Source organism: Dendropsophus ebraccatus, chromosome 5 (assembly GCF_027789765.1).
Source record: "Dendropsophus ebraccatus isolate aDenEbr1 chromosome 5, aDenEbr1.pat, whole genome shotgun sequence".
NCBI lineage: Eukaryota > Metazoa > Chordata > Amphibia > Anura > Hylidae > Dendropsophus > Dendropsophus ebraccatus.
This window is the reverse complement of record NC_091458.1, coordinates 66,322,503-66,343,424: the sequence shown is the minus strand read 5'-3', so window position 1 is coordinate 66,343,424 and position 20,922 is coordinate 66,322,503. Positions and strand designations below refer to the sequence as shown.

At 41.5% G+C, this 20,922-nt stretch overlaps 1 protein-coding gene across 2 annotated transcripts in view; it reads right to left on the bottom strand.

Annotated features, from left to right (window-relative positions):
• Positions 1-3,427: 3,427 nt before the first annotated feature.
• The window catches only part of TIMELESS (timeless circadian regulator), a 146,561-nt gene continuing 129,066 nt past the window's right edge, over positions 3,428-20,922 (bottom strand). For both annotated transcript variants that reach the window (XM_069970461.1, XM_069970462.1), the window contains 7 exons: positions 18,188-18,306; positions 16,747-16,951; positions 14,630-14,693; positions 13,892-13,962; positions 6,836-6,884; positions 6,240-6,310; positions 3,428-3,866 (listed from right to left, as the gene is read on the bottom strand). In XM_069970461.1, the coding sequence (XP_069826562.1) occupies positions 3,760-3,866; positions 6,240-6,310; positions 6,836-6,884; positions 13,892-13,962; positions 14,630-14,693; positions 16,747-16,951; positions 18,188-18,306 (686 nt within the window). In that variant the 3' untranslated portion in view covers positions 3,428-3,759. The remainder of the gene's footprint in view (positions 3,867-6,239; positions 6,311-6,835; positions 6,885-13,891; positions 13,963-14,629; positions 14,694-16,746; positions 16,952-18,187; positions 18,307-20,922) is intronic.

The following is a 20,922-nucleotide window of genomic DNA, read 5'->3' as shown; positions in this document are numbered from 1 at the left end:
CAGAGTTGCTAAGAGCCTAGAAACTCTATCTCGCAGCACAGTTGTCAGCAGGGAACCCTCAGCATTCTGCTGATCTCAGGTAACAAGGTCTGGGGCCTTGCGTCACCTTTGTGTAGATATAAAATAATCTCTAGTGCTGTAGCTTGCTGGGGGGACAAGATGGATGAAATGATATGCTCAAAATGGAGTTCAGTACCTGTTTCACACAGTGATGTCTTCGGATCAGTGTTTCTCAAACTTTTTCTACTGGAGCCTCACCAACAACTAGGGGGTGCCTCACAGTTCGAGACGTACTGCTTTAGATTGATGCTGATATGTTGTGATCTTGCTGTTCAGAATTCAAATGGTGATCTTGGAAAGACAGATTGTAATGTCGGGGCTGGGAGCGGGCCCCCCTGCATCAGAACTCCCCACTGCACACTATGGAGCATGTGTCCAGAGCCACTCACTCCATGGTGTGCACTGACAGGGTTTTCTGCGGCTACTATTCAATGAATAGTGACCGCAGAAAACTGACATGTCTGTTATCTACGGCACCACTAGAGATCCCGGCCGGAGGGTATACTATGTGTATATGCTCCGGCCGGGATTCCATAGATGGCAAGGTAACATATTTTTTCGTATTAATCACGGCTGTTGTTGCAATCGGCAACACCGGCCGTACTTTCACGAAAGTATATGTTGTGTAAACATGGCCTTAAAGTGTAACGGTCATTTAATTTTTTTTTGCAGAAATCAATTGCAATTTTAAGAAACTCTGTAATAGGTTTTATTAAGGAAGAAAGCCCCTTTCTCTACGTTAAAATCTGTTTTACAGCCTCCCCCTCACTTCTTATCTGTGCATCATCAGGCAGAGCTGTCTTCATTTACAGAGGAGCAGAGCGAAGACGTGTTTGCCGAGTCCATTCTAATCTATGGAGGGCGAGGGAACGAGAGGGATGAGTGAGCAGGAAGAGGAGTCAAGCAGCTCTGCTGTTTAGAGACTGTCTGGGCACATAAAACACTGGTCATTGCTTACCTGGAAACCTGATGAGATAAGTTTGCAGGATGATAGGCTCTGCAGGGCTATGGGGGGGGGGGGGGGGGGGGGGGGGGAGACGCTGCAAAACAAAGTTACGCTTTAACTCTGTTGCCCGAATAATCCACCTTTTCCCTCGCTCTGCTCCGTGCCCACATCCCTGCACCTACATCTCTGCCCTCTGCTCCCATATCTCTACTCCCTGTGCCCACATCCCTGCCCTCTGCTCCCACATCCCTGCCCTCTGCTCCTTGTGCCCATATCTCTGCCCTCTGCTCCCACATTCCTGCCCTCTGCCCACATCTCTGCCCTCTGTGCCCACATCTCTGCCCTCTGCTCCTTGTGCCCACATCTCTGCCCTCTTCTCCCCTTGCCCCCACATTCCTGCCCTCTGCTCCCTGTACCCACATCTCTGCCCTCTTCTCCCCTTGCCCCCACATTCCTGCCCTCTGCTCCCTGTACCCACATCCCTGCCCTCTGCTCCCTGTGCCCACATCTCTGCCCTCTTCTTCCCTTGCCCCCACATCTCTGCTCCCTGTGCCAACATCTCTGCTCTCTGCTCCCACATTCATGCCCTCTGCTCCCTGTGCCCACATCTCTGCCCTTTTCTCCTTGCCCCTAATAATCTTTTACTATTTTTCACTTCTGACTTCAGCGTCCAGCAAGGTGAGGCCCGAGCAACATTGTGGTTTGGTTGGTGAGGCCTGAACTGAAAAAGTTTGAGAAGCACTGCAATAGACAACAATGTGCACTAACTTGAGTACGGAAATACGGATCCGTAGATTATGGGACATGCCGAAGGACATGTCATAGTGCGTACCTAGATTTTTTTTTTCACTGATCCTCTCATAGGGATCAATGGGATACAACATTTTTTACAGATTGGGAAGGGTTTACAGAGGGGGAAGGGTTTACAGAAATATGGATGCACTACATATGCCCAATCCATAATTTTTAGCGGATTGTACAGGTAAATAGCATAAGGAATCTACAGACCCCAGTCCTTAATCCTATGGATCATCTGTAGTACAAGGTAAAGCAGGCTTTTCCAGAGCATGATGGTACCACCATCTAATTTTTGGCAACTGAGGGGCTATTCTGTGCAAATGGCCCAATATTCTTGTAGAACCAATTCAACAACTAATGGAATGTATAGCACAGCGCAGTGGGAAAATGATTGCAGCTGACTGGTGTGGGGCATTTGCTGCAAGGGGAGAAAAGTCACAGGCAACAGGGGACGGCTGCAATCACGGCCCGGCTATGGGTGGTGGTGTTGGCAGTGCTGTGGGTAAAGTAGTCACACACAGCAGGGCACAGCGCATCGGCACTTGCTTCGTGTGTGTGTGTGTGTGTGTGTGTGTGTGTGTGTGGGGGGGGGGGGCAGGGGGTTACAGCCAGCTGGAGAAAGATGCTGTAAGGCACTTGTGCTGATAGCACTGTGACCAATGTAATGTATGCTGTGGGCTAAGTTAGCTCTCGTTGGTTAGCTAACCTTAACCACAGATCACTTGACCCCGTCTCGGCCGGAGGGAGGAAAAAGAAGAGGAGCGTGTCAGAGTGGACCTGGACAGAAACTGCTTTCTTCATCTGAGGGAAAGAATCGTTGCAGCAAGCTGAAGAATGGTGCAAGAACAAAAATGGAAGCATATTACATAATGCATGTAAGTATACTTTTACATTTTACTAACCAATGAAAGTTTTGAGGGGAATACCCCTTTAACTCTTCATATTATACAATAAAAGCATTTTTTTACATTCTGGAATCACAGACAGATTAAGGAGAAACCTGGTAACTTTCATATAACAGTTATCTTACAGTGTCAGCAGTTTGGAACTTGAGTTGTAGCTGACAGATTCCCTTTCATTATCTATGAATGAGTGGTTTCAGAAGTCATGGTTTTTATATACCATGTATATGAAGTGAAAATATTAGCAATAATAAATTGTAACATATGTATATATTATTTTCCTTATACTTTAAAGAGGACCTGTCACCCCCGGTGCCGGGGTGACAGGCTCCCGACCCCCCGCTACAGCACCTTATACGTACCTGATCCCGCCGGGTCCCGCTTCTTGCTTCGGTCGGGTGACGGACATATCAGCGCCCGAAGCCCGGCGACCGCGCTCCTGAGATGAGTCCAACTCTCAGAGAATGACTGGTGAGTCCGACGCTCTGTCATTCTCTATGAGCGTTGGATTCATCTCAGGAGCGCGCGCGCCGGGCTTCGGGCGCGGATATCTCAGTCACCCGACCGAATCAGGAAGCGGGACCCGGCGGGATCAGGTACGTATAAGGTGCTCTAGCGGGGGGTCGGGAGCCTGTCACCCCGGCAACCTTTAAGTATTACTTTTGTTTCCGATATGTATTTGTGAACATTGTAAATAAAGTAGTCAATTTGTAAGCAATGACATACACAATTTTATTGGATTTAACCTTGATCACAAACATAACTCTAAAACACAAAACACATTTTTATGGCAACAGTGAATTAAACTTTAATGGTTTTGATATTTTAACCATATAAAGAAAATATTTTAAAACCAAACCATAATTTTATAAACCTATCTGGCAGGTATTCTCCTACAAGTTGGTCAAATACACCAGTGCCCGTTAAACATAAGGCAGGTAGAATATCTGAAAATAATCCAGATATTGGCAGCTTCAAGTAGCCCTGGCCTTCTGATTTACATTATGTAGTTAACAGAAAGCATGTGCATCTAGATAGCAAACATCAAATAAACTAGTCATCATCATCATCATCCTCAATGCGAAGACGCTTTTTTTTAGTTGGTTGAAGATCCTCATTTTCGGAATCAGAAGCTGCCCCAGATGTCTTTGGTTGCTCATCTAGTTTAATATATTTGATAGAAAAAAAAATGTTCCTTTAGTTGTATTCCTCTACAGTTTGACAAGATGGATATTACAATAAATGCATTTTTTTCACAAGGACTTGCAGCTCTTTACATAAAGTAAAAGAAGTGAAGCCTAGTGAATTGCTCAGGAAGATTCACATTTTACTCCCCAAAAACATCAAGCTTTGTTGTGTTTTTTTTTTTTGGATGTAAACCACCACAATTTCATATTAAAGCGACTCTGTCCTGGGGTCTGTTTGGCAGGTGATGCAGTTATTGTCCTAAAAAACAACTTTTAAACTTGCAGCGCTATGTCAAATTTACGTGGCATTATATACCCAAGCCTTGCACCGCCCCTCCATCCCTTATCATTAGGAATGCCCTGGGCATTATTTTTTTTTAATCATCACTTGTGTGAACACTGCACAGGTGCCTTATCTATCCAGGTTATGTGCAGTGTTCACACAGGTGAGGTAGGAAAAATACTACCCAGAGCTTTTTTTAATGAAGAAGAGGGCGGGGTGGAGGGACGGAGCAAGCCTCTATGCCACACCAATTTGAAACAGGGCTGCAAGTTTAAAAGTTGTTTTTTAAGACAATAACTGCATCACCTGCCGAACTGACACCAGGACAGATCTTGGATTAAAAGTAGCTATCTGCAGGTACAAGCGGTTTGGGGGTCAGATTGTGGGTACAGAGTCGCTTTAACTTTCTTTTCTGGAAGCACAGAAACAAAATTAAACAAAATCTTCCACTGTTTAGAATTATCACCATTACATATTTGCTGTGGCACCCTTAGGGTGCGTTCACACCTACAGGATCTGCAGCAGATTTGATGCTGTGTTCAGTTATTTAAAGGAAATCTGCTGCAGAAAAATCAGCTGCAGATCCTGTAGGTGTGAACGCACCATTAAAATGTATCACAGATAGAAGGTGGCCAAACACAGACCGCAACTAAATGTTTGGTTGACACCTTATCCCTCATCGTCACTCAGCTTAGCCAAGTGTGTATGTGTTCCCAGAAGATGGAAGCTTGGGCATGTTGAAATCTAACATATACTATCCTTTTTTACCCCACATATGCTGTTGGATGAGAGTTAGCACATCCTTTATGGATTAGATCAGTCATGTCAAACTCTGGCCCGTGGTGCCATTATTTTTGGCCCGCCAGACAATTCACAGTTTTAACTACATCTGGCCCGCCATAGATACTATATAAGAGCCTATGGGGGAGGGCTGGCTACTACATGAGATTGTTGGGGAGGGCTGGCTACTATATAATACTACTGGGGAGGGCTGGCTACTATATAAGAGACTATGGGGAAGGACTGGCTACTATATAACAGACTATGGGGGAGGGCTGGCTACTATATAACAGACTATGAGGAGGACTGGCTACTATAAAAGAGACTATTGGGGAGGGCTGGCTACTATATGAGACTATGGGGGAGGGCTGGCTACTTAATGGGACACTTGGGCTGGCTACTATTTGGGCACTATTGGAAGGACTGGCTAATATGTGGGGCAATTTTGGGTCATTGGCTATTATATGGGTTGGGGTTTAATCATGTCATAGCAATTTATGATGTCATGTCATTTATCATAGTGCACGGGGCTGGGAGACGCACACCACTAACAATGCCAGCAACAACGCACACTGCTCTGACAGTGCCAGCACCACAGCATTGGCGCTTCAATAATTATCAAGGTTGGCCCGTGACTTTGTCCAATTTTTTAAATTTTGGCCCACTATGTATTTGAATTTGACACTCCTGGATTAGATGGTTGCTTAGAGGTTAGGCAGACTTCTTTCTAATATAAAAAAATATAAGACAGCGCTCCATAGCGTAATTCAGACAGGACTGAAGTTGTGAAAGTAAGCACATAGAACTCTCACCTGAGAAGGTTGTGCTGGTGTAAGGCACAACTCTTACTGATAGCATGTGAATGAACCGCTGCCACTCCCAACTAATCCCCACAGGGATTAAAGACAGTCAGTATCCTCCTCCACTCCAAGACGGGTAAAACAGGCACAGGTCCAAGGGGTAATAGTGATATAAAATATCATAAAATTAATGCCAGCGACAACGCGTTTCGAGAACGGTCCAGTCTCTTTATCAAGTGTCTGACACAGTTAGTCAGACCTGCGCCTGAATCCCCGTTGTTGGAGTTTGGTGGTGTTTTTCCTCTTTCTAATATAGGCATCTACAGAGATAAGATCACCGAACACAGATAAAAGTTTGCAGTGATCTCATCTTTAAGAGGAGGAAATTTAGTAACACCTTTATGTAAAGTTGAAAGGTTATGTGTGTAACGTGTAGAGAACAGTGGATTTAAAGTATGGTGCTTGCATTTTAACTATACAAACCTTGATCATTTCTTAGTGGCTCATCGTCATCACTGTCTGCTAATCTGCTTCTTTTAATGGCTCCTTTTGGTCTATAAAAGTAAAATATGCTTCAGACCAAAGACTACTTTCTAACATTGTGACAATAAAAACAGAAGCAATGAACAAACTGCTGTAGTGCATGGAGTGAAACACATTCAATGCCAACTAGTGCCACAGACTGACATAGCTTATCTTCTGAAGTGGTTTAGAGATGTGCTAACCTATTGCAGATATCTCATAGATTCTCTCATTTAGAAGACTAAACTTTTTTTGTAGTTTTAGCCAAATGCCATTGTCAAGACGACTTTTAAATATTTTCTGCAAAAAATATGGTTAGAGGGGTTTATCCAGGATTAGAAAAAAAACCCAGCTACTTTCTTGTAAAAACAGCACCACACCTGTCCCCCAGTTGTGTTTGTTATCACCTTTCAGCAGCATTCACTTTAATGGAACTGAACTGCAAAACCACATCCAAACTGTGGACAAGAATGGTGCTGTTTCTGGAAAAAAGCAGCCATGTTTTTACAAGCCTGAACTACAAAAAGAAGGCTTTGTAAGTGTAAAGAAATATTTACCTCTTACTGCTAACTTCTGAAGGATCACCTGGATTCTGCTCTTCAGCTTCTACAACGTCAGGAGAAATAAAACATTTTTTATAATAAAAACCAATTATAGGCCACAAACACAGCTGACTATTACACATCTCTGGGATTTGGGAAATGCATCTTTAGGCCATGTTCAGACACTGTAAGAACAGGGGCCGTTGTTTGGCACGGCCGTGGCAAACAATGGCCGCTGTCTGACAGACATTTTCACCCAGCCAATAACCGCAGTATTTTCCGGATGAATATCACTTGATTTTAAATGGAATGCGGGCACATTCAGGTGTGCCTGCACTCCAATTTGCCATAGACCACAGTGTAAAGTACAGCCGGGAGACAGACTTAGCACAGTGCAGATGTGTAGTCAAGCGACTACAGGACCAAGGATCAAATCCACACCAGAATACGGTAAGCGCAGGAGTATACACAATTTGCACACAGCGGTGCAGCCAGAACTCATCCAATAGTAGATGGCGTAATAAGTAAATGTTCTTTTATTGCAAAGCGTTTCGGCCCTATATTGTCCAACATGGGCCTTTATCAAGCATACAAAGCAGACACTGCATGAGGTATATATAGGCACAACTTGATGACATCATGTGGGCATTCCGGGTCAGTGACCTCAGGAAGTCCAAAGTCAAAGTAAACAAACATAAGCACATGGTAGACAGACAAAAACAAATATACCCATGTGGTCAGAATGAGCAGATATAAATACATGCTAAAAACAATCAGATAAAAAATATATATGTACAAATGGATATAAACTCATGATAAGTAGGGGGCATCAGCTCATAGGTCTGTGAAGTTCCAGAGACATAATACTGTGAATTCATAGCCAATAAAGATGAGTGGATAAACAAGCATGTGTTTTTTTCACATAAACAGCGGAATTCAACCGCACATGAAGATCATCAGTCCGACCAATTGTAGACTGTGCAAAGTCACTGAAGTACATAATTAATTTAAGAAAACATGATAATATAAAAAGAAATCCATTGTTTTACCGTATTGAGGGCGATAACCCCCATCATAGCCAGATAGCCGAGGTCCCGATGGTGTGGAGGAGCGGAGTAGTCTCTCAAGCGTGTGACGTCATCACGTCGACGCACGCTACATTCGTATACTGATTCAGAGAGGTCCGTCAGACGTGTGGCGTCATCACGTCAACGTACGCTACGTTAGTGTAACGTTGCGATATTCTTGAAAAGTGGAGTAGTGTATATCGGGCGCACGCTACGTTAGTATGAGGATACGGTATTCTTAAAAACTGGAGTGATGTTGAGGTGAATGGGGAGATTAGAAATTCTAATACATTTAACTAGGGGGGGGGAATAGGGATATGTAAAAATATTCATTATAGAGTGAAAGAAAGAATGAAAATGAGAATAAAGATGAATAGTAAGTAGAAATAATAAAAATAATAAAATAGAATAAAAATAGATCTTATATTAAAGTGTTAGTGCCATCTAGTGGACAAAAGTGGTAACATATACTTATATATGTTCAATGCACTCATTAAGGCCTTCGGGTGTCAGTGTCTGCAATTTATATATCCAATACGACTCCCGTTTACATAGAGTGGACCAACGATCTGCATTTTCTTGTGGGATCTGTTCGATGGGACAGATTGAAACAATATCAAAGGAGCGATTATGAACTTCTGTTAAATGTTTAGATACGCTCTGTTTAAGAAAGCCCCTATGTGTGTTGGATCTATGACCATTTATCCTTTTATGAAAGGCTTGTTTAGTTCTTCCCACATATTGTATACCACAGGTACAAGTTAATAAATAAATGACATAAGTGGACGAGCAATTCATGTGTTGTTTGATGGGAAATATTTGACTAGTACTATGGGATTAAAAAGAGGTAGCCCCATGTGCAATATTTTTGCAACACAGGCAGTTTGGTTTCTCGCATCTGTATACACCTTTATGTAGTGGTATTATTTTTTCGCTTTCTTTCATTATTTTAATATTTTTAACCCTACTTGGTGCAATTATTCCACGGATAGTTTTACCTCTACGGTATGTGAACCTGGGTTTAGTTGGAATTAATTTCTTGAGATAAATATCTGATTGGAGAATTGGCCAATGTTTTTCAATGATAGTTTTGATGGTAGGGTTACTGTCATTAAAACTCGTGATAAAATTGTGCTTAGTGTCTTGTGTATTATTTGTTCTTATTTTAGGTTGTACCAAATCACGTTGTCTTTGATTAGCATGTTTTCTCACTGCTTCCTTGATTAGTCCACCGGGATATCCTTTTTCTAAAAATCTTTCTTCTAAAATCTTCGTTTGCTCAATAAAGTCTTTGTCTTGTGTGCAGTTTTTTCTAATACGATGAAATTGGCTAAATGGAATATTTTGAACCCATTTTCTGTAGTGTCTGCTTTTAAAATTTAAAAAACTATTAGAATCTACAGTTTTAAAATTAGTTTTGGTGGAGATCTTCCCATCTTCGTGACCAATGACCAAATCTAAAAATACTATATTGGTATCTCCAATAGAGGGTACAAAAATTAGTCCCCAATCGTTAAAATTCAGATAGGAGATAAAATTCTGAATTGACGTGTGATCCCCTTTCCAAATAAAAAATAGATCGTCGATATATCTTTTGTAAAGGATAATATGTTCCGTATACCAGGGGGAACCTGCGATGTAGAGGGACTCGAACCGCCCCATGAAAAGATTTGCGTAACTTGGCGCGGCCCGAGTCCCCATCGCGGTCCCCCTGGTCTGGCGGTATAAAACATCTTGAAATTTAAAAACATTATGTGTAAGAATAAAATGCATACTTTTAGTTATAAATTCCATTTGGTTGTCATTATATAATTTGCTTGTGATTAGGGCGTGTGTGAGTGCCTCCAGGCCTCTGTCATGTGAAATATTCGAATACAGCGAACTAACATCGAGAGTAAAAAATAAATAGTCGTCTTGCCATGGAATGTCTACAAAAGATGTTTACAAAAGATATATCGACGATCTATTTTTTATTTGGAAAGGGGATCACACGTCAATTTAGAATTTTATCTCCCATCTGAATTTTAACGATTGGGGACTAATTTTTGTACCCTCTATTGGAGATACCAATATAGTATTTTTAGATTTGGTCATTGGTCACGAAGATGGGAAGATCTCCACCAAAACTAATTTTAAAACTGTAGATTCTAATAGTTTTTTAAATTTTAAAAGCAGACACTACAGAAAATGGGTTCAAAATATTCCATTTAGCCAATTTCATCGTATTAGAAAAAACTGCACACAAGACAAAGACTTTATTGAGCAAACGAAGATTTTAGAAGAAAGATTTTTAGAAAAAGGATATCACGGTGGACTAATCAAGGAAGCAGTGAGAAAACATGCTAATCAAAGACAACGTGATTTGGTACAACCTAAAATAAGAATAAATAATACACAAGACACTAAGCAAAATTTTATCACGAGTTTTAATGACAGTAACCCTACCATCAAAACTATCATTGAAAAACATTGGCCAATTCTCCAATCAGATATTTATCTCAAGAAATTAATTCCAACTAAACCCAGGTTCACATACCGTAGAGGTAAAACTATCCGTGGAATAATTGCACCAAGTAGGGTTAAAAATATTAAAATAATGAAAGAAAGCGAAAAAATAATACCACTACATAAAGGTGTATACAGATGCGAGAAACCAAACTGCCTGTGTTGCAAAAATATTGCACATGGGGCTACCTCTTTTAAATCCCATAGTACTAGTCAAATATTTCCCATCAAACAACACATGAATTGCTCGTCCACTTATGTCATTTATTTATTAACTTGTACCTGTGGTATACAATATGTGGGAAGAACTAAACAAGCCTTTCATAAAAGGATAAATGGTCATAGATCCAACACACATAGGGGCTTTCTTAAACAGAGCGTATCTAAACATTTAACAGAAGTTCATAATCGCTCCTTTGATATTGTTTCAATCTGTCCCATCGAACAGATCCCACAAGAAAATGCAGATCGTTGGTCCACTCTATGTAAACGGGAGTCGTATTGGATATATAAATTGCAGACACTGACACCCGAAGGCCTTAATGAGTGCATTGAACATATATAAGTATATGTTACCACTTTTGTCCACTAGATGGCACTAACACTTTAATATAAGATCTATTTTTATTTTTAGTCTATTTTATTATTTTTATTATTTCTACTTACTATTCATCTTTATTCTCATTTTCATTCTTTCACTCTATAATGAATATTTTTACATATCCCTATTCCCCCCCCTAGTTAAATGTATTAGAATTTCTAATCTCCCCATTCACCGCAACATCACTCCAGTTTTTAAGAATACCGTATCCTCATACTAACGTAGCGTGCGCCCGATATACACTACTCCACTTTTCAAGAATATCGCAACGTTACACTAACGTAGCGTACGTTGACGTGATGACGCCACACGTCTGACGGACCTCTCTGAATCAGTATACGAATGTAGCGTGCGTCGACGTGATGACGTCACACGCTTGAGAGACTACTCCGCTCCTCCACACCATCGGGACCTCGGCTATCTGGCTATGATGGGGGTTATCGCCCTCAATACGGTAAAACAATGGATTTCTTTTTATATTATCATGTTTTCTTAAATTAATTATTTACTTCAGTGACTTTGCACAGTCTACAATTGGTCGGACTGATGATCTTCATGTGCGGTTGAATTCCGCTGTTTATGTGAAAAAAACACATGCTTGTTTATCCACTCATCTTTATTGGCTATGAATTCACAGTATTATGTCTCTGGAACTTCACAGACCTATGAGCTGATGCCCCCTACTTATCATGAGTTTATATCCATTTGTACATATATATTTTTTATCTGATTGTTTTTAGCATGTATTTATATCTGCTCATTCTGACCACATGGGTATATTTGTTTTTGTCTGTCTACCATGTGCTTATGTTTGTTTACTTTGACTTTGGACTTCCTGAGGTCACTGACCCGGAATGCCCACATGATGTCATCAAGTTGTGCCTATATATACCTCATGCAGTGTCTGCTTTGTATGCTTGATAAAGGCCCATGTTGGACAATATAGGGCCGAAACGCGTTGCAATAAAAGAACATTTACTTATTACGCCATCTACTATTGGATGACTTCTGGCTGCACCGCTGTGTGCAAATTGTGTATACTCCTGCGCTTACTGTATTCTGGTGTGGATTTGATCCTTGGTCCTGTAGTCGCTTGACTACACATCTGCATTTGCTTCTCCCACCGTTGGTGGTGACGTCCCCCAGTACAGCTGCGGAGTACCTTCTTTCATGCTGCATTTAGAGTTGTGCCTAATATTTGCACAACCTACCCAGGTGAGTGGATCCCTGTCAGATCTCCTTTCCATCCACCTGGCCACCTTTTTATTACACGAGGAAGCGCCCCCTGTCTCCCTTTTTTTTCAGACTTAGCACAGACTACTTTGTACAATCATAGTTCAGTGAACAACAAAATATATAGTTATTTTGTGTTTCCGCAGAGAACAATGGCCATAGTGTATACAGCGTGTATACACTACATCCGTAGTTCCATACACTGCTATGTAATTAAGCAATGCTGTTAAACATCAAAAAACAATGTGTCAACATGGTCTTAGGCTATGTTCCTACACAGTATTTTGCAACCAAAATCAGAAGTGGGTTCAAAACACAGAAAGGCTATGTTCAGACACTGTTGAAATTGATTGGACGACCGCCATTTAACGGCAAGTAATTACTGTTATTTTAAAACAACGACCGTTGTTTTAAAAAAAAACAGCTGTTATTTGCCATTAAATGGCGGCCATCCACTCAATAGCCTTTCTGTGTTTTCAATCCACTCCTGGTTTTGTTTGCAAAAGATTGACAAAAATACTGAGCAAAAATACTGTGTGGGAAACATAGCCTTAACAACACATTGTTACCTTCCAGAGAGATTTATCTTTTTTTTTAACTTTATTTATTTAATTTATAAAATAACATGAACAATAGACAAAGAAAAAAAACACAATTCCATTATTTTCCCTTCCCCCCCCCCTACCTCCTTCCCTCCCACCCCTTGGCTGAGCCCAGTATATCACTTTACTTCCCAACCTACTAAATTACAATGATGGTATATCTCAACTCCTCCCTCCTATAATGGTGTCCCTCCATTCTCCCCTTCCCTTCTCTCATATCTTCCATATAACCCACAAGCTTCTCTCCAACCCACCACACTCGGAATTTTCAGGGATATCCAATTCTTCACTAATTGCAGTCTGGCTATAAAAAGTTATTTATTCAATTACACCCGGTCCTTTTTCCTCCCAACTTGTGTATCATCCCCCAACAGTACTAACCCCGGGGTAAATACTATTTCTGATTGCATTTCCTTAACTATTTCTTCCACCACTGCACTCCAATACTCTCTTATTTTTGGGCAATCCCACATTAAATGCAACCAGTCAGCTGGCCCTCCTCCACATCTCATACAGTCAGGGGTATCCCTTTTCTTTATTTTATACAGGAAGGCTGGAGTATAATACAGTCTATTGACAATATTAAATTGGATCATTTGATGATTACTATTTAGGGATACTGATTTAATATTTCTTAAGACCCTTTGCCATCCTTCCTCTGAGAATACTCCCAGATCCCTTTCCCATTTGGCCCTACTCTTAATATGCATATCCTTATAAGTAGCCTCTCTTAATTTAACATAAATCCTTGCTAGTCCCTTTCTTTTCTCTCTCTTATCCAATAACGTTAATACCTCTGGGGACTCTTGCACAAAAAATAAATCCTTTTTCTCTGACGATAAATATGCATATTTTAATCTTCCATATTCCAACCAACTTATACCCCTTAGATCATACTCCCTCTGAAGATCCACCCAAGTTCTCAATTTCCCTCCCATAAAGGCGTCTTGCACCTTTTCTATACCCCCCTCCAGAGAGATTTATCTTATGTGCAAAATTCACTGGTTGTAAAAAGGAACTTGGAAGTGAAAATGTTACAGTGTTATGATGATTAGACACAAACCTTCTTCCTTTCCTTCTTCCTCTTCATCATCACTGTCAACAAACCGACTCTTTTTTGATAGCTTTGTTCTTCTGAAACATTAATTTTATTTTTCAAATAGCATAAAAATTGGAAATTGCTTTATATGACAAATACTTATTATTTGTATCATCATTAACAACAGAGAAATCATGGGTATAAAATGAGATTATAAATCTAGACTATGAACTATCCACAAAAAGAGTTGCCCAGATTTTAGCTTTGTGTTTATGGGACACATGCCTACTCCACTTTATTTTCTTTGTTATTTTTTTCTTATAAAGAACAAACCACTTTCACCTATGTCACTGTCCAGCTATGACTTGCTGACACTCTGCTGTAGGAAGAGTGCAGACAAACTTTTTCTTTTCCCAAGAATAGGGTCACTTAGTAACTTGAGGTTTCTCCCTGGCAGCAAGGAAAGTATTCCTGCTGGCGAGAAGACGACACAAGCAAGTTCCACTTTCAGTTTCACTGTATGGAAGCTTCATATCTCCACACTGGATCAAGTGTGTCGCATTTCAACATGCTGATTCCTTTTACCAGGAAATAAGCTGCTATTAGAGAAGTCATTAAGGTTGGGGGAATTCGGGGCATTAGGCCGACAGCTTTATATTTAACAGTCTAGTGTCAAGCTGAACATAATCTGTAAAATCTGAAAGTTTATTTTTGCATATTTTTAACAGAAACAGTTGCTGAAGATACAAATTATATCTTTACCTTTTACTTGGCATTTCAGGCAATGCAGACGAATCATCTGACTGTGCTTTTATTTCCTCTGGCTCTGGAATTTAGTATTGAGCAGAAGATACAAAATAAATATTCATGTTTGTGCATAAGTAAGGTTTCAAAAGGCTGATTTCTTTTAAACTGATGTTTTAATGATAACTCACTTAGGACCTACTTAAATGATAAATGTTTCTGTCCTTTTAACAAACTATGCATAGAACAATAGTACAAGTAAATATAAGAAACTTTGTAAAATATGTTATCAGACAAAAATGGTTCCTTTTCCTGTTACCAAACATCTTCCTTCTCCCTGCAAAACAGTAGTCTACTGAAAAATAATCTTAGCAGCAGATTGTTTACTGGACAGCTCAGGGATCAGATTAACCCTTTATGGACCAGGCCCAAAATGACCCAGTGGACCACGCAAATTTTGATCTTTGCGCTTTCGTTTTTCCCTCCTCCCCTTCTAAGAGCTCCAGCACTTTCAGTTTTCTATCTACAGGCCATGTAAGGGCTTGTTTGTTACAGGAATAGTTGTACTTTGTAATGGCGTCTTTCATTTTACCATAACATGTATGACGGAATCTCAAATATATTATTTATGAAGATATAAATAGGTGAAATCGTAAAAAAGGATGCAATATGATAACTTTTGGGGGGTTCCTGTGTCTACGTAATGCACTGTATGGTAAAAGTGACATGATACTATTACTCTATAGGTCAGTCCGAACACAACCATATGCAGGTTTACACAGATTCTCTAATGTTATATATATTTTTTTTATTAAATACTTTTTTTTGGGCAATTCATTATTAATAAAATGGGCCTATTGTGACGCTTATAACAGTTTTATTTTTTTACCTATGGGGCTGTATGGGGTGTCATTTTTTCCGCCAGGATTTCTAGTCTTTATTAATACCATATTCGCGAAGATCGGACGTTTTGATCACTTATAAATTTTTTATTTATATATATATATATATATATATATATATATATATATATATATATATATATATATATATATATATATATATATATATATATATATATTAACAAAATCGGTAATCCGCACACTTTTTTCCCTCTTTTTGTCTATGCCGTTTACCATTCGCAATGACGCTTGTTATATTTTAATAGATTGGACAATTATGCACGCTACGGTATATTAGATGTTTATTTATTTTTGTATGTTTTATTTATCTAATGGAAAGGGGGTGATTTCAACTTTTATTGGGGGAGGGGTTTTGGGGTAGTGTGTTAGCAATTTTAACTTTTTTTTGTACATACATTACTTTCATTTTCTACACTGATCATTGCTATGCCATAGGCATAGCATTGATCAGTATTATCGGCGCTCTGCTCATTGAGCCTGCCTGTGCAGGCTCAGTGAGCAGATCGCTGATTGGACCGTGCGGAGGCAGGTGAGAGACCTCAGGCGGTCCGTAGTCACACTGTGGGAGTCCCGATCGGTAAGTGACAGGGGACTTTAAAGAGTTAATGTCACGCTGCAGCGTGTCATTAACTGTGTCATTGCAGCCGGCCCCCACCTGCTATGAAGCTCGCTCCGCAGCTCAGGGCGTACCGGTACGTCCAGGGTCGTCTGGGCACAGACTTCCAGGACGTCTAGGGGTTAAAGAGAATATAAAGCTATGGCGAAGGGAGATCAAAGGGGGAAGGGCCTGGGAACACACACTGCAGAGAGATAAAAGCATCCTGCAGAGCAGAACTCTGCTAAAGAATGGCATATAAAAGATAAATAATAAGCAGACAGATATAGTGCTAATCCTCAAGTACTCACAGAAGACCGCTTATCCTAAAAAAGTCACTTAAAACTGGCATTCCTTAACTTGTTTAGAGAACACTTTTAAATTTCTAAACTTTAAAATAATTACAACTTAACCTAAAAATTTAAGAACTCTCGTTAGAAAATGAACATTAAAATTACTGCATGTGTGTAGTGTGAGCTAAAGGGTCTGTCTGCTTGGGATACCCGTTTACAACTGCCTTCAGCTTTTGCAAATAGTGTGTGATTTTCTCTGGATGCCATGTAATGCTCCATGTCTTGCAAGGAACGCTATTGTATGACTATTTCACATATACTTACCTATAAAGTCTGTTGTTGGAGCCTTTTTTTTACGAGCAAGCAAAAGTGCACGCAAGGCCTCAGCTCTCTGTTCTAAATTAGAGCCCTGGTCATCAGATTCCATGGATGCCTCAACAGCCTCTTCAGGAGATGAAAAAACAAGAGAAGATGCTAATTTACGCAGCTGCTCAGGCTTTAGTTTTGCTGGGATGCGCCAAAATGACTCCTGCAGGTAAAACAAAAAACCTTAGCAGTAAAGCAAAGAACAGACATGATGTTCTTTTTCACTTAAACATGGTTCAAGGCTGCAGTTCATTGCACTGCTGCTACTAAAACATGCAGACATGCAAATACTGCTAATGTGCTAACATGCATGAGTTACACAGCCTCCCTAAATAGCTGACCACTGCCAAGAGTAGGGCCCCAGCTAACCAGCTATTGGTGGCCTAACCATAGGATCAATGCACATCACAGAATAGGACTGGATAAACTGTGGGTGTGGAGGGTACCTGTTATCCGGAATGGTACCTACAGCAATTACAAGCAAAGCTGGCCATAAAGTGTCAATAATTGATGGCTGAATGATCATTCAGCTATCAGTTATCGCTCCTGAACTACTCACATACACCCCATACACAGGAACCTTTGTCACGGCCAAGCGTTCCCTGAAACAAAGGGCTCGAATGGCGATTTAAAAAAAAAATAAAAAAATTTTTTATAGGCCCCAATCCCCATCTCCACTGACATTGGTCGACAGACAATTGGGAAAGCCCCATATACGGTATATTTACAGCCGAACTTTCCACAAGCCACGGGTACTGCCATAAAAAGTCTAAATTGTATGGGGACCTTAAGTCTGCTTTGTGTGTGCTTCCACACGACGACAACAATAATAATAATAATAATAATGTTATTTAGGGCCAATATATTTTCACAGCACTTGACAATTTTGGGCGTACATATATAGACAAAATCAGACATGACAGAGATACACATTTAAAATCTAGTCAAAGTGAGGGCCCTGAGCTTATAATCTATAAGGACTGATTTAATAACACCTAAGCTATCTGCCCTTCCGGAAGATTTGGTTGCTTCCTTCCGCTCTATACACTTTGATACCTGGCACTTTGATGACCTGGCATGTACAACACTGAAGCGACAACAGTCATAAGCAGTATGCTGTGAGGTGTCAGTCAGAAGTAGTAAAACAGCTATGTGAAATGTTGCATTTAGAAGGGACAATTTTCCCGTTTCCTGCCCCAGCAGACCCCCACCAATCTGCTAGTTATACCCTAACCAAGCGACTGAAATGAAAATACCCTTTAATGCATACTAAATAGGCAAAAATAAATAAATAAAATTGTGGGGGGAAAAAATCTTAAAATAAAACAAAAACAAAAAAATATATATTTTTACTGATCATCATCTTCAGCAATAAACACTAACAAAAATTAAAACTTGCCTGTTCATTCGCTGGAGGACGGACGCCCACAGCCTTCAAAAGCTTGTGGAATAATTTGCTCTCCATGGCATCCTCATTGTCTTCAGTTAAAGGAACAAGAGGAACTGACTGAGAGGAACCTGCAGACAACATCCATTATATTAATATAAAAAACAGTCTTTGACTTCAGGAAGAAAGCTCCTCCGGCTCTGAAACTTGAATGGAAACTATCAGCAGCTTAGAAGCATCTAACCTACTGTTATGTCCCCATAGCCAGGGCCGCCGATAGGGCAGTACAAGTGGTACTGCCGTATGGGGCCCGGACCCTAAGAGACACGGGGGGGGGGCCCGGCGGGCCCGCCGGCCGCCGCCCCCCGCCCGCTACGCTAGGGGGGTCCGCACGGCCCCCCTTGCCACCTGTTTTTGAGCATCCCGAGAAGGTGCGGCCACGCAGCTTCTCGGGATGCACTGTTCTCTTTAATGTTCCGCCCGCACAGCGGGCGGAACATTAAAGCGATCAGAATACAGAAGAAGGACCTGTCAGCGTCCTCCTCCTGTATTCTCTCCCATAGGCTGCTGGCACTTCATACCAGCAGCCTATGGGAGGCCGGGCCGTGATCATGTGCCCCTCCGGCAGGCGTGACGATGTGACGTCATCACGTCTGCCGGAAGTCCCGTCCCTGCGGCTCGCAAGATGGAGCCCGAAGAGGAGGAGGAAGAGCTGCTGCCTGCACAGCGCGGATTAGGTGAGTAAGATGATTGTTTTTTTTAGGGGCACCTCTGGGGGCGTTATTACTATATGGGGGCACCTTTGGGGGCATTATTAGTGTATGGGGGCACCTCTGGGGGCATTATTAGTATATGGGGGCACCTCTGGGGGCATTATTAGTATATGGGGGCACCTCTGGGGGCATTATTAGTATATGGGGGCACCTCTGGGGGCATTATTAGTGTATGGGGGCACCTCTGGGGGCATTATTAGTGTATGGGGGCACCTCTGGGGGCATTATTAGTATATGGGGGGCACCTCTGGGGGCATTATTAGTGTATGGGGGCACCTCTGGGGGCATTATTAGTATATGGGGGCACCTCTGGGGGCATTATTAGTGTATGGGGGCACCTCTGGGGGCATTATTAGTATATGGGGGCACCTCTGGGGGCATTATTAGTATATGGGGGCACCTCTGGGGGCATTATTAGTTCATGGGGGCACCTCTGGGGGCATTATTAGTTCATGGGGGCACCTCTGGGGGCATTATTAGTATATGGGGGCACCTCTGGGGGCATTATTAGTATATGGGGGCACCTCTGGGGGCATTATTAGTATATGGGGGCACCTCTGGGGGCATTATTAGTATATGGGGGCATTATTAGTTCATGGGGGCACCTCTGGGGGCATTATTAACTCATGGGGGCATCTCTGGGGGCATTATTAGTGCATGGGGGTACTTCTGGGGGCATTATTAGTGCATGGGGGTACCTCTGGGGGCATTATTAGTGCATGGGGGTACCTCTAGGGGCATTATTAGCTCATGGGGGCACAGCTGGGAATCCTACATACAGGGGGCACAGCAGGGGATCCTACATACAGGGGGCATCCCACACAGCGCAGTTACTATGGGAGCCTACAGGGGGGAGAAAGGAAAGGAAGTTGCTAGAAATGTGCGGAGCCTAAATTGTTTGTCTCGCAGGTTCTAAGGGGATGAAACATATCTGGAAGGAATCATCATGAAGGTCTGGGCCGGATGGAGAGGAAAAGGGAAAGTGACGCCTCAGATCAAAGAAGACGTCACCGGTGAGTCACTGTATGACACTTTTCTTATTTTGTAGAACATCATTTAGTAGGGGCGCCCCGAGGTGACAGCTACTACATTATCTGTATTTAGAGATATCACTGTGTTATCTGTTGTGTTACATAGAACTGCAGGTGACATCTACATTATCTGTACTCAGAGATATCACTGTGTTATCTGTGGTGTTACATAGGACTGCAGGTGACATCTACTACATGATCTATACTCAGAGATATCACTGTGTTATCTGTGCTGTTACATAGGACTGCAGGTAAAATCTACTACATCTGTACTCAGGGATATCACTGTGTTATCTGTGCTGTTACATAGGACTGCAGGTGACATCTACTACATGATCTGTACTCAGAGATACCACTGTGTTATGTGGTGTTACATAGGACTGCAGGTGATATCAGGTGATTTCTCCAGGTTGCAGAAGTTCAAACTTCATCGTGCCCTGGTGTGCTGGTGTCTGTATGTCTGTATACATGTGTGCTGGTGTCTGTATGTCTGTATACATGTGTGCTGGTGTCTGTATACATGTGTGCTGGTGTCTGTATGTCTGTATACATGTGTGCTGGTGTCTGTATGTCTGTATACATGTGTGCTGGTGTCTGTATGTCTGTATACATGTGTGCTGTTGTCTGTATGTCTGTATACATGTGTGCTGGTGTCTGTGTGTGAGATCAATTCTAGAGAACTGGCTCATATATCCCATTTTCCCCAGTGGCTTAAAATGTAACCTCTGTTATACAGTTATAAAATTGTAGAACCTAAATGTGAACAAGGTGCAATTTAAATAGACACTTACTTGTATAGCTGTCTCTTGTGCTCTGTATGCAGTGCATTATATTCACCCTTGCAACGTACAATTTATAGCGTGTCTACAAGCCCAGCGGGGCTCATTATGATGGAGACTAAAACTTATACAAGAGTGGGGTAGGGGTTCCCCTGTATTCAGAA